The sequence below is a fragment of the Hemicordylus capensis genome, chromosome 1 (assembly GCF_027244095.1).
Source record: "Hemicordylus capensis ecotype Gifberg chromosome 1, rHemCap1.1.pri, whole genome shotgun sequence".
Taxonomy (NCBI): domain Eukaryota; kingdom Metazoa; phylum Chordata; class Lepidosauria; order Squamata; family Cordylidae; genus Hemicordylus; species Hemicordylus capensis.
In genome coordinates this window covers 162,336,442-162,352,310 of record NC_069657.1, presented here as the reverse complement: position 1 = coordinate 162,352,310, position 15,869 = coordinate 162,336,442, and the positions used below count along the sequence as shown (strand labels likewise).

The following is a 15,869-nucleotide window of genomic DNA, read 5'->3' as shown; positions in this document are numbered from 1 at the left end:
TAAACTACTCAACAGGGAACAGGTAGTGCGACTTTAGATTATCTTTCTCTCCTGCCAACCCTGCATGGTGGGTGCCCAGCTGGGTCTCCTTGTCATTCTTCCATACTAAGCACTGGCCCTGACAAGTGCATGGGGGCAGGCAAAAGGTAAAGTTGTGCCATTGAGTTGGTGCCAACTCCTGGCACCCACAGAGCCCTGTGGTTTTCTTTGGTAAAATATAGGAGGGGGTTACCATTGCCTCCTCCCACGCAGTAGGAGATGATGCCTTTCAGCATCTTCCTATATCGTTGCTGCCCAATATAGGTGTTTCTCATAGTCTGGGAAACATACCAGCGGGGATTCGAACCGGCAACCTCTTGCTCCCTAGGCAAATGACTTCCCCACTGCGCCATTAGGTGGCTTGTATGGGTGCAGGAGAGTATAGAAAAGCAATGGGTGAATTGAAAACCCTCAGTTGCAATGCATAGGCCATTATCAAGACTAGCATTAATAGTACATGCTGTGTTATTCTGCTAGTGCCACTAGAAGTAATGGATCAGGCCTCCTTGTCACATGTCAAGGGGGTTAAGGGTAGCCATTTGTCACATGCTGTTTGTTAGTTAAGGGTTGCAAGTGCTTCATTCTTATTTTTTACATTTTAACCCCTAAGTTAGATGGCTCGCCTGAATAAGAAATAACCATTTTGAGCGCCATATTAGGTATATTTACCAAACCAGAAGTAACTCTGGAGACAAGGCCATTTAATTTGTATAGGATTCAAATGTTCTGAGTCCACCCAGTAGAATGCACAATGAACTTGAAATTCAGTTTGTGTGACAAATCATTGTTTTGTGGCTTCCTGTTGAAGCAGTTGCTTGGAATAAAGGTGTTATGTCAATCATGTGGAACAATATGTGGGAATGGAGGGCGGAATCTGTCACTTCATATGATTTTCCCCCTCTGCAGCCCTCAACTCCCATTATAAAAACATTCAAAATGTAAACCCTAGTCAAGAGGAGGTCAACAATTAGCATATAAGTTTGATACTCAAAACATTCCTGCTTCAACACAGCAAATAACCATGGCATTTTTATACTCAAAAAGTGACTACAAAACCTGTAAAGCTTATCTAGGTCATGATATGAAGTTTCCTTATTGGGTTTTTTTAACTAGGGAATTTGCATCACCAAGATGCAAATCCACTGTCCAAGAAGTCCCGACTAATGGGGCTTGAAATGAGTGTGATCTGGGCCTACACAAGTTGGCTTCAAACCAGGTTAAGTCATAAATGTGCTTTGTCAAGTCAGTGTTTCAGTTCTTCAGGGGAATGTTCCCTTAGGCATTCTCTATGGATTAGGAATGTTCCCACCTCATTCCTTCCATCCAAATGAATACACAGGGACAACATGCATGGAACACGGAAGGAAAGAGAATGAAATTTCACCACCCCATTTCATTCAGGGACTGCAATAAGAGATCTAGAAGCTAGTTGAACTTCCAGTTCTTTTCCTTGACTTCTAACATCCATTTCTGGAATTTTATTTTATATTTCTATACCACCCTTCATGCCAAGACCCCAGGGTGGTTAACAATTTTTTTTAAAAAGCTATATATTTTTTAAAAAGCAGCTACAGCCTATTCGCCAAAAGCTTGAATAAAAATGGCAGTCTTCACTCTCCTCTTAAGACTGGGAGAGAGCCTGTAATTATACCCATTACAGAAATATTATAGGTACAATTCCAGGAGTAAATGTGAGAAGCCAATGGAAAGAACCAGAATGCATTGTTTGCTGCTATTGGCCTCTCAGAACCAGATGTTAGGAAAAGAAGGCATAATGATACAGCTTTCCTTCCTTAACTCCAAATCGGAAGGGAAGAGAGCAAAAAAGATGTAGGTTGTGGACAGTTTCAGTTGGGATACATCCATACCACATACATACATAAGTGACAAGTCTGTCATGGCGTCTCTGGGAATTGTAGTTCTGTGAAAGCACTCATAGTGGCTAGAAAACCTTTCCTCACCCCTCACAATACTATAGTTACCAGAGTTGTAAGGAAGCCCAAGATAGTTATACTAATATGGAAAAATACAGAATCAAGCTTGTAACAAAGATATGATTTTAGGAAGAAGTAGTAGTTCCACCATTAGTTTTGACATGCCATTTTGATAACTTGAGCCTTTTAACCCGAGAGAGGTTATGTTTGTCCTCCAATTCCATGGCTTGCCAATCTCAAGGTACCCTGTTCATGGGATCACTTGTTACAGACAGGTCAGGAACTATTAATAGCTGGAACATGCTTTAAGCCTTTTCTTGTCTGAGCTGCTTCATTCAAGGGAAAGGTTTTTCCAACTCTTGTGAGCTCTGTAACTGTACCCACATTTTTGATATTTCATTAAACTTCTGAAGTATATGCCCCCCTTTCCCCCACAGAAACTACTTACATTTTAGATGCCAGTGGTGAGGAGGGAAAAGCCGTGTTGTATCTTGCATGCAAAATCCGGCCAAAACGGCTATTACTACCAAAAAGTAAAATAAATTTAAAAAGCCAAAAAAGAAAAGAAAAAACACAAAAATAAAGCCAGATGCACCCCCTGTCCTCAGAGAGGATGTTGCAGGGGGAGTGAGGATGAGAAGCAGGAGGCAGTGCAGAGCTTCAGGTGGCCCTTACTCACTTTAACAGAGACTTTGTTGCCCAGAATATCCTTGGGTTTACGTAGGCCATTGGCTTCAGTTTTGCCACTGCTTTCCTTTTCCGCCCGCTTTCTCATGCGCAGGGTATGCCATGAACATGACTTCCTGTTGTACCAAAAAATGCACCAATCAAATGGCATATCTTAGTAGGAAGAGGAAGGGATGTGGAAAGGCAATGGGCACACATGTTCTTGATACCTGCAATTCCCCAACGGAGATGGGAGCCATGTGCATTATGCATATCTGGGTACAAGCATTCATGTCAGTTTCAAAGTATTCTAAAAATTGTTTTGTTATTCTTGCCATTTGAAAAAGGCATTTTCTTTAGAGGAGGATTGCAGGTCCACAGGTGAAAGCAGACAGCATACAATATGAATAGAACATGCAAGAGTTAAGTGGCAGAACACCACAATTATTTCCAGTTAAGGCAGTGAAAATAATGCAACGTTAGACAGGAAACAAGTCCATCAATATAAGAATATTTACATATTCCAGAGTTCAGTGTTAGGCCTCAAAACATCAAAAGTTAAATAATAACCACTTTATTAGATTAAGGAATTAAACCATTTCCTGGAAAGACCAGCTCTGCTACCCTTAAACCAAGAAATTGTTTCAGCCTGCCTGTGTTTTGTCAACCCAGCAGTATAATCATGTTTATTAGTACAGGACATTTTTTTCTGTGAAGAAGAGAGCATGGAACACACCAACACCATTCTTGTCCTGTGCCCCAACAACCCCCTTTTCAGGTGAAGGAGTTGAGACAGTGGAGCAGTATGCAACAAAATCAAGAACATACAGAATATAATCCCAGCAAAAAGTCTCCACGATTCTCCAATTATATATCTCATTTTACTTTACAGTGGAAAACGGGTTTCTTAAACTGTTTCAACACACACCAATGGAACACTAATGCTTTCCACAGCAAAAGCATAAAGTGCAGGCATCCAGCCATGCCTCTTTAAACTAATACCAATTGGGGCAGGGTCTCTGACACGAGTCCATGCGTTTTGATAACTGCAACTGATACGCTTGCTGTGGAAAACCAGTGTGCCCCACAGCAATAGCTTGGAGAGCTGCCCAGAAGAGCAGGCAGTCTGAAGATAGTTTGCAGTGCCAATAATGCAAGACAGATTACAGTTTAAGACTTTATTATGCTCACTTAAGAACTGTTTTTTCAATACTGAGAAGTCTTGTGCTCTTTTATATCTTTAATCAGATTAGCTGGGTGCAGTGTAGAATAGTAAAAAAAGACATTAGAGCAAGCCACAGCATCACAAGTCTAAGCTCGTTTAAATAAAACTGTGCTCGGCTGCAATTTATCAGACTGTGTGCCTGCTACAGGAGAATTCACAAAGGTTTTTCATAACAAGTAACTTATCAGTAGCCACTGAATGGTTTGGTGGTAGATGGCATTAGGCCTTGTGATGTTGGACAACTTTGTTTGCCGGTCTCAAATATTTTGCTCAGGCTGTATGGATGTTGCATTCATGCACAATCATAAAAAGTAAATGGGGGATCATTATTTGGGATGGGTGTATAAAACACACACACAGATTCCCATTTCCCTCTATACTTCAAACTGGCTGCTAGTAATTTAGAGAAAATAAAATACTTTGTACTCCAAGTGTGTGCAAATAAAGAGACTGCTTGCAATGATGCTCTTCGATAGCATGAACCCAGAGATAGATCAAATGTTTTAGCTGTGCGCAAATATTTTATTCGTGACCAAAGATGAAAGCCTCTTGAAGGTTTTAAAATTCACTGCTAGACTAAGCCATTGGGGAGCCTTTTAGTTCAGGGGCTGGGAACCTCTAGAAAGTGAATTCATAGCCACAGGCCTCTTACTAGAGTCACAAGGGGACGTCTCGGCTCCATTTCCTAGTTCTGCTGTGTGTGCTTTTCTTCTGTACCCAAACAAATGTCAGTGTTCTGTCTCATTCTATTCCCAGCTACTTTATGAACACTATATTCACGTTCATTCCCCTACCCAATAAGTAATTGTGTCATTTCCACATGGTGAGTCTTTTAACATATATTATTATGGTGGCCACCTGGAGTCACTGTTGTGCAGAAGTAGTGTTTTTCAGTAGCAAACCATACCATGTCATAACAACCAAGTGGCTCTGAGCAGGCAGAGGAGGCACGACTTTCCATCACACCTCCTCCGACTACTCCGCTGTTTCTAAACAGACAGGGCCAGCCTTAGCTTGACAAAACCAGAACAGGAAGTTCCACCAAGAAGGCTTGCATTATATTTAATGATAGAATAGTAACTTATAAAATGTCGGCGAAATGTCACCATCTTGCAGTCCTCATGGACCAAGTTAAGTCTGATTGACCTGGTGAATTCTTTTGCAACTGTCAGTACAAACGGAACATAAATTATTAGGCCCTGTACAGACATAACGCTGCCGATCCATTATCCATAGCTAGAAAACTGGGAGTGAGCCATCTGCTTACATACTTTCTTCCCTTGAAGCTGCTTTCTACTGAGTCAGACCACTGGGTCCAGCTTGCTCATCATTAATTACACTGACTGGCAGCAGCTCCCAGCATTTATGATAGTGTCTCTCTTTTCCAGCACACCTGGAGATGCCAGGGCCCAAACCTAGAAACGTCTGCATGCATACTGCCCTAAATCAGAGAGCTATGGCCTTTCCTTTGCTAGTTTCAGCCATAGGTTAGCATTGGTTCAAGGAAAATTTTAACCACAGTTAATACAAAGCAAGTTCCTCTCAGCCATGATTTGCTAAACCTGGTTAAGACGATGCGCTGCTTAAAGATAACCATGGTTAGCATCTTGCAAATGCAATAATAAACTATGGCTAAGACTAAAAATGCAACACATTTATATATGGAATTCATGCCAGTGACTGAGGAGGAAACCTGTGGCCCATTCCTTCTCTTAACCATAGTAAAAAAATTAGTAGCATTACATTTGTACTGGGTCTTAGACATTTGCTACACTGAACTTTAAATCTAATGAGTAAGCACCTAATCTTAAGTACAATACTTGAAATGCAACTGAACATTCTTTCTCGTGCAACATGACCCTACAAGAGAAGAGTGAGAACACCATCAACCAGCATTAAAACTGATTTTTGACAATTACAAATTAAAAAACAAACAAGTTTTACGGAAAAGGATTGCACCTTCTGTATTTAATATCAAAAACATTTTCTTGCATTATTTAGTTATTTCAAACTGAGAAATTCAAAAAAGGGGAAATAGTATTCACACATTTGTTAAATAAACAACAAAACATTGTAAGAAAAAAGAAGAACCAAAGACGGTAAAAAAAAACTGGTCCTTTTTAACCTCTTCCAAACATGCTCATGGTGAAAATTTATTTTACATATTTAAAATAGTACATTTAAAATTATTAGTTACATTACAGGTACAATGATGAACATTGCGACTATCCATAATATTGCACAACCTGACTTCAAATATGGGTTTCTTTAAATAGTGCAAAATACTTTACAGGAATGTACTTCAAAGGGGGTTTCTCAAACAATTATTATTATTTTTTACAAAATATTACGTGAACAGAAGAAAAATTCAAAATAAAAAATTGTTACAAGCTGTACAAGAAATTGCCATAGACAACATAAAATCTCTCTTCCTTGAGAAGCATGATTCAATACAAGGCCTGATGTATGTGGGATTTTTTGCTCTATATGCCATTATAACCAATATATATATATAAGCAATTTCAACACAAGATAAATAGAAGTCCAATCAGGTCCATTATTAGGAAAGGAACAAAACATGCCTTTTAAACTGTCTATGGATTTTAATTCTTTACAAACTATAAGAAAAAAATAAACCAAAACAAAAATCATAGCAAAAAATCCAACAAAAATCCAACTATCCCAACATGGATACCCCATGCTGTGTATCAAGCAAAGTTTGTTCCAATGGCACTGTAGATTTAAAAAAACAAAAAACAAGCAGGAAAATCCTACCATTTGAGTTTTATTTTTCCTCAAAAATCCACATACTGCTCCCAGGGAATCCAACACAGCACTTACTTTATACTTCCGTCGCTACTATCTGTAGTTGATTTAGTGAGGGGAGCCAAGATATTCCCTGGGATCCATCCTTCTGCTGCTGGTGAATGGTCATTGGCAGGCTGGTACACAAGGAACATGTTCTGCTGGTTAATGGCAAGTACTTGGACCACCTCACCCTGGTTGACAGAGATTTCATTCTCCTTCAATGCATAGTAATCTTTGACGACCACCATGGAAGAGGTTCCATTGCACCCACCCAAGTCATTCTGACAAAGAGAGGGGGAGAAACTGTGTCATAGTACATCTGGCACAAGGGTAAGTTTTTTCATCATCTTCTACACAGCACAAGTCTACGTTAAAAAATAAAGTCAGCTTCAGAAGTCAAAATACTTCTATGTGCATGTATTTCTGAGTACTGCATCTGAGGAATGTAAACTTATAATACTCGATTTACATTACAAGTAGAAGTCCATTTCCAGGAGATTGGTAGCCTGCCTCAAAATATATTTTATTGCAAGCTTGGTAAATTCATTCTGAGTCAGATATTTTAAAGCACTTTAGCAACTTCACCAGTTACTACTTAACACACCACCAGCTTTGCTAAAGCAATTCTATAATTTCACTACTCTGCTGGATCTGACAAGTCTTCCAGATTCATGGACTCATGCGTGTATTAAACCCTTTCCCAGACCACTCCTCTCCCAACAATAGAAGCATAGAGAGGTTATGGAAAGGGGAAATACAGCTGGCAGAATAAAGCATTGTTCAATGTATCAGCAGGTCCTGGCAAGTATTTAGTATGACAAGGATGAGGAGGAGGCGGCACTGTTGACCCATGTCTTTAAGAGTATATAGAATGGCGTAGGGTGGGATGGGACACAGAATTTAGGGATGAGCAAACAGAAATTTTCAGGAGGGATATGTTGACATAGGCTCTCCGAATACCTCTGTCAGCAATTATTCACTTTAGAAGTGGTCTGCTCCTGAACACAGCTGCTGTAGAACTGTGAAGAGCAAATATTCTGGCGATTGTCAGAAAAGATTTGTGGAAAACCCTTCCTTTTCCTAAATCATGGAGGCTGGGGGAAGAGGGTCAAAAGGCCATTCGATACATTTATAAGTGGAAGATGTGGATTTTATGGTTCGCGTCATGATGGTATTGTGGACAGCGTAACAAAAGCATGCAGGATCCAGGGAAGAGGCACTGTAAGAAGAGGGATAAGAATGTTAAAAAAGGCCTAAGGCCCTAGCCCTAACCGGCCATAGCCCTCCCCTGCTGTTGCTCCCCCAGCAACTATCCAGGGCCATACAACATATGATCTGGAGGAAGCTATCATGACTAACAGCCATTTTTAGACCTTAGCGCCACAAATGTGTTTAAGCCTTCTTATACAGTGGTTAGCACCATCTCTTGTGGCAGCAAACTTCATAAAACTGCTTGTTGTGTAAATAAATATTCTCTTTTTCACTGAAGTACTGTTTCTTCATCCAGGGGGAAATTGAACAATGGCAATTGTGGGGAAATATGCTCCTTTTTGACCCAGTGTGAGTTTACAGCACAGCGGCACTGACAATACTTGGCAATAGTTGTGTCTGTCCTCCTAGGTCAGCACTAACACATGCATCAAATCACCCATTCATTTGCAGAAAATAACTAGCACTCTGTGGACGATTCAGCAGAGCAATAATTGGAGAAAGAAAAAAGAGTTGCTTTGTACTCTGCCATATGTTCTGATAAGAAAGTTCCCCAGATGTGTTTGCATTTTAGTGCCTAGAAACCATTTAACACCAGGATATTGTCAGGAGGTGACAACGAAAGGGAAAGGGCATTGAGGGCCAGAGGTGAACGAATAAGGGCGGGGTGGGGGAGGCACTTTTGACTCATAGGGAATGACACAGCTCAGATAAGTCAAAGGAGTGTATCAAGTACAGCCTTGTAAAAACTAAAGCGGGTTGTAGTCATAACCTGAAACCACTGGAAAAAACATATTCTGAGCCACAATCTCTTGTGTATGCATTTATAATCTTTCCAAGTGATCAAAGCTGAGTCTTATCTGCTGTCCTGTATAGAGGGGCAAACCACATGTTACACACAAAGGCATGTAGAAGTCTAGGAAGTTTACCTTGGAAGCACACATCTAGAACTTCATAGCAGATAAAAGCAGCTTTGGGGAAAGTTGAGAGCACTCATCTCTCCTCTAAATGAAACTGAAGCCTAAAGTGTGCATGCTCTCTCTCTCAGGACACTAGTGATGTGCACGAACCGGTCCGGAGGCCATTCTACAAGCCTCCAGATCGGTCCGAACATGGGGCGGTTCATGGTTTGATGCCGTGGAGGTGTGTGTGTGTTCCTTAAAGGCAGGGGGAGGGTGTACTTAACCCTCCTGCCACTTTTCCCCCGCCGGCGCGTGTTTTTCAGGAAGCATTTGGGGTGGCAGGATACCTCCCTCCCGCCCCTTCCCCCTCTCGGCTGCAAAAGGCTTCAGAAAGCCTTTTGAGCGTGGTCATGTCACGTGCAAGCGTCACGTTTCTGTGATGTGCGCACGCATGTGCGCCACTGCCACGTCTCTGTGTCATGCGCACGTCGCTGAGACGCAACGCGCGCACGCACAAAAGGCATTCTGAAGCCTTTTGCAGCCGAGGAGTAAGGGGCGGGAGGGAGGTATCCCGCCACCCCAAATGCTTCCTAAAAAATGTGCGCCGGAGGGGGAAAAGCAGCGGGAGGGAAAAGTACACCCTTCCCCCGCCCTTAAAGGAACCCCCATCCCAGTGCCGGACCGTAGCGCCGCGGTTCTGTGCACATCCTTACAGGACACCACAGTGGTCAAGATCCAGACTCAGTTAGGCTGAGCTCATTAAACTAAATAAGACATGACTAACTTCCCATTACATTTCAGTGAGACTTAGTCTGGATCCTAAAAAAATAGCTTCCACTCATATTTCTAAAGCCCCTCCCAGACCCAATTATAGTCACAGCCAGGACACTGCTGCCTTAAAAACATAAAGACTATTGATATGAGTTAGTATCTATCTTTTATATAGTGAGGTCCAGTCACACTATCAAAAAGTGTGTTCTATCCAGGTTTGGGAACTGTGTGTGGTCCCCGTTTTCGGCTGGTGTGGAAGCAAGGTAAGAGGAAAAACTACCCAGGTTTTTCTCCTACCTTGCTTCCCCCACAGCTAAGAATTGGGAGTGCACACAGCTCCCAAACCTAGGTAGAACACAGTTTTTGATTGTGTGAATGACCTCACTGACTCAGGAACCCCAATCCACTGGCCAAGTTTTTAAATGATGGGAATTACAATACAAAGGTCACCTTAAGTGGCACAGCCACTTAATGCTTGACTAACTAGCAGAAATGCTTAACTAACAAGCAGAAGTTTGCTGGTTCGAATTTTCACTGCTACTATATCGGGCAGCAGCGATATAGGAAGATGCTGAAAGGCATCATCTCATACTGTGCAGGAGGAGGCAATGATAAACCCCTCCTGTATTCTACCAAAGAAAAGCACAGGGCTCTGTGGGTGCCAAGAGTCGAAATCGACTTGACAGCACACTTTACCTTACAAAACAACAAGGAATGTGGTCTACACAACACAGAACACTACAATACCTTGCTTTGTTCATATTTGTCCCCAGGCTGGTGCTGCTCATGTCCTGTGCTGCCATTGGAGGTAGATATCTTCAGAGGTGGCAGAGATGGGTTACGCATTGTAGCCTTCAAAGGTTTATCGGACCCTACTGGACCTGAGGAATATGGTCTGGTGATGGGCTGAGGTACCCTGCTGGTCTGGGGTCTCATTACAGCTGAACTACTGCTCTCTTTGCGCTGGTACTCGATAGGAGACTGTAGTGCTAGAACAGAATACTGCAAGTTAGTACAGGCTTCCCTATTTGCACCACCATGTTGTCCCATGTGAGGAATACCATGCTTTCCTAGTTTCAAGCAAACAGAATTATGCAGGGAAACACCCTTAAATGCAAGCTGGAACGACTTGATAGTTCTACAACAGCAAGCACTGAGAGTAACTAATGGAGAGTAACACGAACTAGGACTGGCTGGCAAACACAGTACAAATTCAGGACTAAAGATCAGGAACCTCAAGGCTCTTGGGGGTGCTTTATTCACTTGGATCATACAGACGACATCAACACCTGGCACTGCCACAAGCAGTGGTGCCCCTCCTGCTTGCACAGGATGCAGCTCTTATCGCCTGAACAGCAGCCTAGATAAGCCACTGGTTTTTCTTTCTTGAGACTGATTATGAAGGTATCTATCCTGATGCAAATGACCACCTTAAGTGGTGCAGCAGGGAAATGATTGACTAACAGCAGAAGGTTGCCGGTTCGAATCCCCACTGGCACTATATCGGGCAGCAGCTGTACAGGAAGATGCCGAAAGGCCATCATCTCATATTGCGTGGGAGGAGGCAATGGTAACCCACCCCCGCCCCTGTATTCTACCAAAGACAACCACAGGGCTCTGTGGGCACCAGGAGTGGAAATCGACTCAACGGCACACTTTACTGTACCTTTATCCTGATGCAGGGGATAGATCAAGGGGACTTCTGAAAATTTTTAGTTGAAACCAAGCAAACAGCGTGTGTGTGTGTGGGTGGGTGGGTGGGAGAACCATCTCCTTCAGAATCTGCCCCTTGCTCACTGGAGAGATTTACAGGGCTACAATCATACAGAGGACTATACATTTCAATGATCACCTCAAGACCATTTCTGCAGAAAGAGACCACCTATTGCCAGCTAAGTTGCACACATTCTTTTCTGGAAGTCTGTTGAACTTAAAATCATTTCCGAGTTCTGCTAGTCCTGTGGCTGAGCATAAGGCAGCTTTCAGGCTTAGGTGAGCATAAAACCTAATGCCAGGGCACCAACTGCTGACTCCTCTTACTTACACCTCACTCCCCCACTGCTGGAAGCAACTGTAGGCAGGCTTCTCTGGACTATCCCAGAGGAAGCCAAGTGGCTTCTCAAATGAAAAGGGAAAATGTGATGGTGTTCAAGAATTTATTTATTTTTAAAAATTATGTTAGAGACAAAAGCAGTATGACTTTCAGATTGCATAAATGTTATGATGTCTATGATGCAATTCTCCTTTTTCTGTCAGAGGGAGGTGCCTTCTCAGAGATGGAACTGAAATTTCTCCCAAAGTGAAATTCAATAGAGAATGCTGGTTCTGTCTTCTAACACTTCCCCCTAGTTGTAGGCCATGCATTACAATGGCACCAAAATATCCACAGCACTAGGTGGTAGGCTTGGTTTAGAAATAAAAAGTCCTCCTCTCTGTGGCCAGGACTGTACACAGTGCTCCAAATGTGGCCACACATAGACTTGTTCTGTTTTCAGTCCCCTTCCTAATGATCCACAGCATGGAATTTGCCTTTTTCACAGCTGCCTCACACTGCATTGACACTTTCCATGAGCCATTCACCATGACCACAAGATCCCTCTCCTGGTCAATCAATGACAGCTCAGACCCCATCGGTATATATGTGAAGTTTGGATTTTTTGCCCAATGTGCATCACTTTTGTAGTGATCAGTCACTGATCAGCCCCTCCTCTCCCCCAAAGAGTAACCAGAAGTGAACCTTGTCCTGACTGACAGACTGGTGAACTCCAGGGCTTAGCCAATCAGGACACCAGGTGGGTGGGACCTAGACAGCAGTTGAGAGGAAGAGAAGAGTTTCTTTGTTTGAAAGAAGTGGGCTGGAATGCAGCATGACATGTGGCCATGGAAATGGCTGCAAAAGGAGGACTGCAGTTCTTGGAAGATAGGACTGCAGCGGCTTGAATTCTTAATCCAGGGAGGGGTTGGTGAGTTCAAGGAAAAAGAAGCGAGGGCTTTTGGCTTCTGAAGTTTAGTCTAGGGAAGTTTAGTCTATTAGATAATTGGGTAGGGAAAGTTTGTTTAGTCAGATTTTGCATTAGACTTTTATTTTCTTTTGTGTGTTTTGCATATCCCTGAAACCGATCTATTGTTGTTTAATTGTAATGTAATGTAACTAAGCTAAGCCTGCACCTATCCAGCTAGGGTGTTGCAAAAGACTCTGTAAACTTTTAAAGGTGTTTTTGTATTGTCTTACATCCAAGTTCTTTGCAACTGGGTAACTACGATTTTTAGTGTGCTGCCCCAGTATCATCTGGGGTGCTTTCTGAAGTATTCTTGTAACCACCGTTACAAAGTTTAAAAAGTATTGCTTTTGTTTATCTGTAACTAAAAGCTGAGAGCGCCTCAGACGGAAGCTGTCTGTAGTATTTTGCTCCCCGCCCCCTTATGCTATTTGCATTTTAAAAGCTTCTCTGAGTAGATTTTTGACTCAGAAGAAAGGGGGCTGGAAGGGGGGGTCTCACTATGATGCACACACATGCCTCGGGAGCTGTTAGTTTTCTCACCACATGAAGCTTGCATGCAGAAGGTTTTTGTATACTTTTTCAGTAGCAAATGTTGGAGAGTTTCCCTGGGATTTCCACCCAAGCCCAGGGGGGGATTTAAACTCTGTTGATAATTGGGTGGGGTGGCAGCCTAGATCCTATCAAAATTATTGGAAAGTTTTGGGAGAAGCCTTTGCTCGGAAAGCATAGAGGGGATGAAGCATTTTTCTTCCCCTCACGAGGGCTTGCTCTAAGACAAGGCTTGTAATCTGCTACAACTTTACACTTGCTTACTTTGAACTGCATCTGCTATTATGTTGCCCATTCACCAAGTTTAGAGAGATCCCTTTGGAGCACAATCTTCACTACCCTGAATAGTTTAGTGTCATCTGCAAATGTGGCCACCTTGCTGCTTACCCCAACTTCTAGATCATTTATGGACAAGTTAAAGAGCACTGGTTCCAGTACAGATCCCTGGGTGTGTGTGTGTGGGGGGGGCACTTTGTACTTCCCCTCCATTGTGAAAGTTGCCCATTTATTCCTACCCTCTCTTTCCTCAACCAGTTACCAATCCACAATTGAACCGATCCCTTTATTCCACAGCTGCTAGGTTTACTCAAGAGCCTTGGATGAGTCAAAAAGCTGTTTGAAAATCGAAGTGTACTATGTCAACCAAATCACCTTTATCCACATGCCTGTTGACACTTACCCTTGCAGAAGCCATGCTGGTTCTCCTTCAGCAAGCCCTGTTCTTCTGTGTGGCTAACTATTTTGTCCTTAAGTATGTTTTCCATCAGTTTACCCGGGACAGACGTTAAGCTAAACAGCCTGTAATTTCCTGGATCCCCCCCGTTCCCTTTTTGAAAATCAGTGTTACATTGGCTGCTTTCCAGTCCTCTGGTGGCAAAATGATCAGTGACAAAATGGACTGATTGTACAATCAGTGGCCTGATTGTAGGGATAAGTTATATATTTTTCCTAAGAGATCAGCAGTTTCACATTTGAATTTTCTTGGGTGGCTGCCATCAGGCCCTGGCAACTTGTTAATTTTTATGTTTTTCTAGCAAGTTTAGATCATCTCCTTGCATCACCTCTATTGGTGACCTCTCTCATTACCTGAATGTGAATTTACCCAGCCTATGTGAGGGTAATTGAAGTCACCCATTATTATAGCTCTGACTGCCTCCCTGATTTCCTTCTCCAACTCCAGGCTACCCTCAATAGAGTGATAGCACATTCCTTCTAATACATTTCCTTTCAGGCCTCATATTATCACCCACAGCCTTTCTGGAGAACTCTGGTCTGCCTAGGTTTTCTAGTTTGTTATGTTCTATTTCTTCTTTAACCCACAGTGCTACTCCACCCTTCCCTGTCCTTCATATTGAGTATAATATAGAAGAATAATAGTGTGCCATTGGTTCTCATGTTTTCAGCAGATTAGTGGGTTGCCATCCTGTGCATATAACCACTTGAAAGTTACCACTTGGAAAATGGTTCTCTATATTCACCCTAGGCCATCCTGTGAGCTTCATGGCTGAGCAGGGATTTGGACTTCTAGAAGTCCAAAGCAGGGGTCTTCCATCCAAACCCAATACTCAAATGACTAAAGCATACTGGTTGTTTCCTGGGTGCAGCAGAGCTAATACTATTTGAGGAAATTCTCTGATATTTCTCCTTGGTGGAACACTCAAAATTTGCTTTTCTTAATTGCAGTTCTGTGTTATTTGGATAAAATCCAGGGTAAAATAGTCATAACCAAGTTCCATTGAAATTAATGGGTCTTAAGTCCGTCATTACTAACTAGTTTCATTGATCAACAGTGCTTAGGCATGACTAAGTAGTATGGATGCTATCCTGTAAGTTTGACTTTTCAGTTAACTGAACTCTTGTTCTGTGATCCAGGTAGATTCTAACTTATACCATGTTAATGACTTGATCCCCTCAGCAAAGATAGTGTGCAAACCCTCCAAAGGAGTGGGTGAGCAGAGATTGTAAACAGGCAGAACTGTAAACTCAGTACTCTAGTTGAATCTCTCCTTCCCTACCACATAATACTTAGGAGTCCTACTGCTCCAACTCTGTAGGCTGCAGAAGCTATTGATTCTTTGGGTGTTTTAGAGTGGATCTAGTGCCAGTGAGAGCTACAACAACTAGATACTCATCAAATCTAGCCTACTAGTGGACCTTCTCAGGTGCCAGGGTAAGGAGAGGAGTAAGGATTTTCCAAAGCACTCCAAGGTCATCACGCTACATTATCATTAGATGTCACGTTTTGAAACATTTTGCTAGATAGACTTTATGTTAACATGGAATTTCTGTTCAGCCTATAGCTGGCACTTCCAGTCATGTTTCATGTTAAAAGGGACGACAACAAAAGCTTAGTGTGTCTGAGACAGAATCAAAGAAATCTGAAACAGAAATATCAGGACAGCACAGGAAGTTTCATCTAGCAGTTTGGATTTTACTGAGCAGCACTTTGACATTAAAACCAATACAGAGAAAGAGCGCTTACCATTTAAGAAGTCCCTCTGTGTGTCCAAGACTTGGTTGATGTCCTGCACCCAAGCTTGCTGGATTTCAGGATTGGCAGCTTGCAAGATGAGCCTCTCGGACGTTTCCCGACTCATAAGAGCAAATTTGCAGGGATCATTGTCCACATTATCTTCGAGAATTAGGTATGTCATCTGAAGGCAGACAGAGAAAGCTCAGTGCCAATTCTCAACAGCAATTCAAGAGAGACAAGGGAAAGTATACATTCAGGCCAACTGTACAGCAGCTGAGCCAAAAGACAGTC

General features: G+C 42.4%; 1 protein-coding gene across 16 annotated transcripts in view; it reads right to left on the bottom strand.

Moving 5' to 3' along the window:
- The window catches only part of KALRN (kalirin RhoGEF kinase), a 920,107-nt gene that overhangs the window by 47,287 nt on the left and 856,951 nt on the right, over positions 1–15,869 (bottom strand). For 15 of the 16 annotated variants that reach the window (XM_053244819.1, XM_053244856.1, XM_053244784.1 and 12 more), the window contains 3 exons: positions 15,588–15,759; positions 10,302–10,543; positions 6,000–6,953 (listed from right to left, as the gene is read on the bottom strand). In XM_053244819.1, coding sequence (XP_053100794.1) covers positions 6,702–6,953; positions 10,302–10,543; positions 15,588–15,759 — 666 coding nt within the window. In that variant the 3' untranslated portion in view covers positions 6,000–6,701. Of the gene's footprint in view, positions 1–2,652; positions 2,777–5,999; positions 6,954–10,301; positions 10,544–15,587; positions 15,760–15,869 lie in introns of those variants that run through there. The other variant, XM_053244916.1, reaches the window with a different exon arrangement.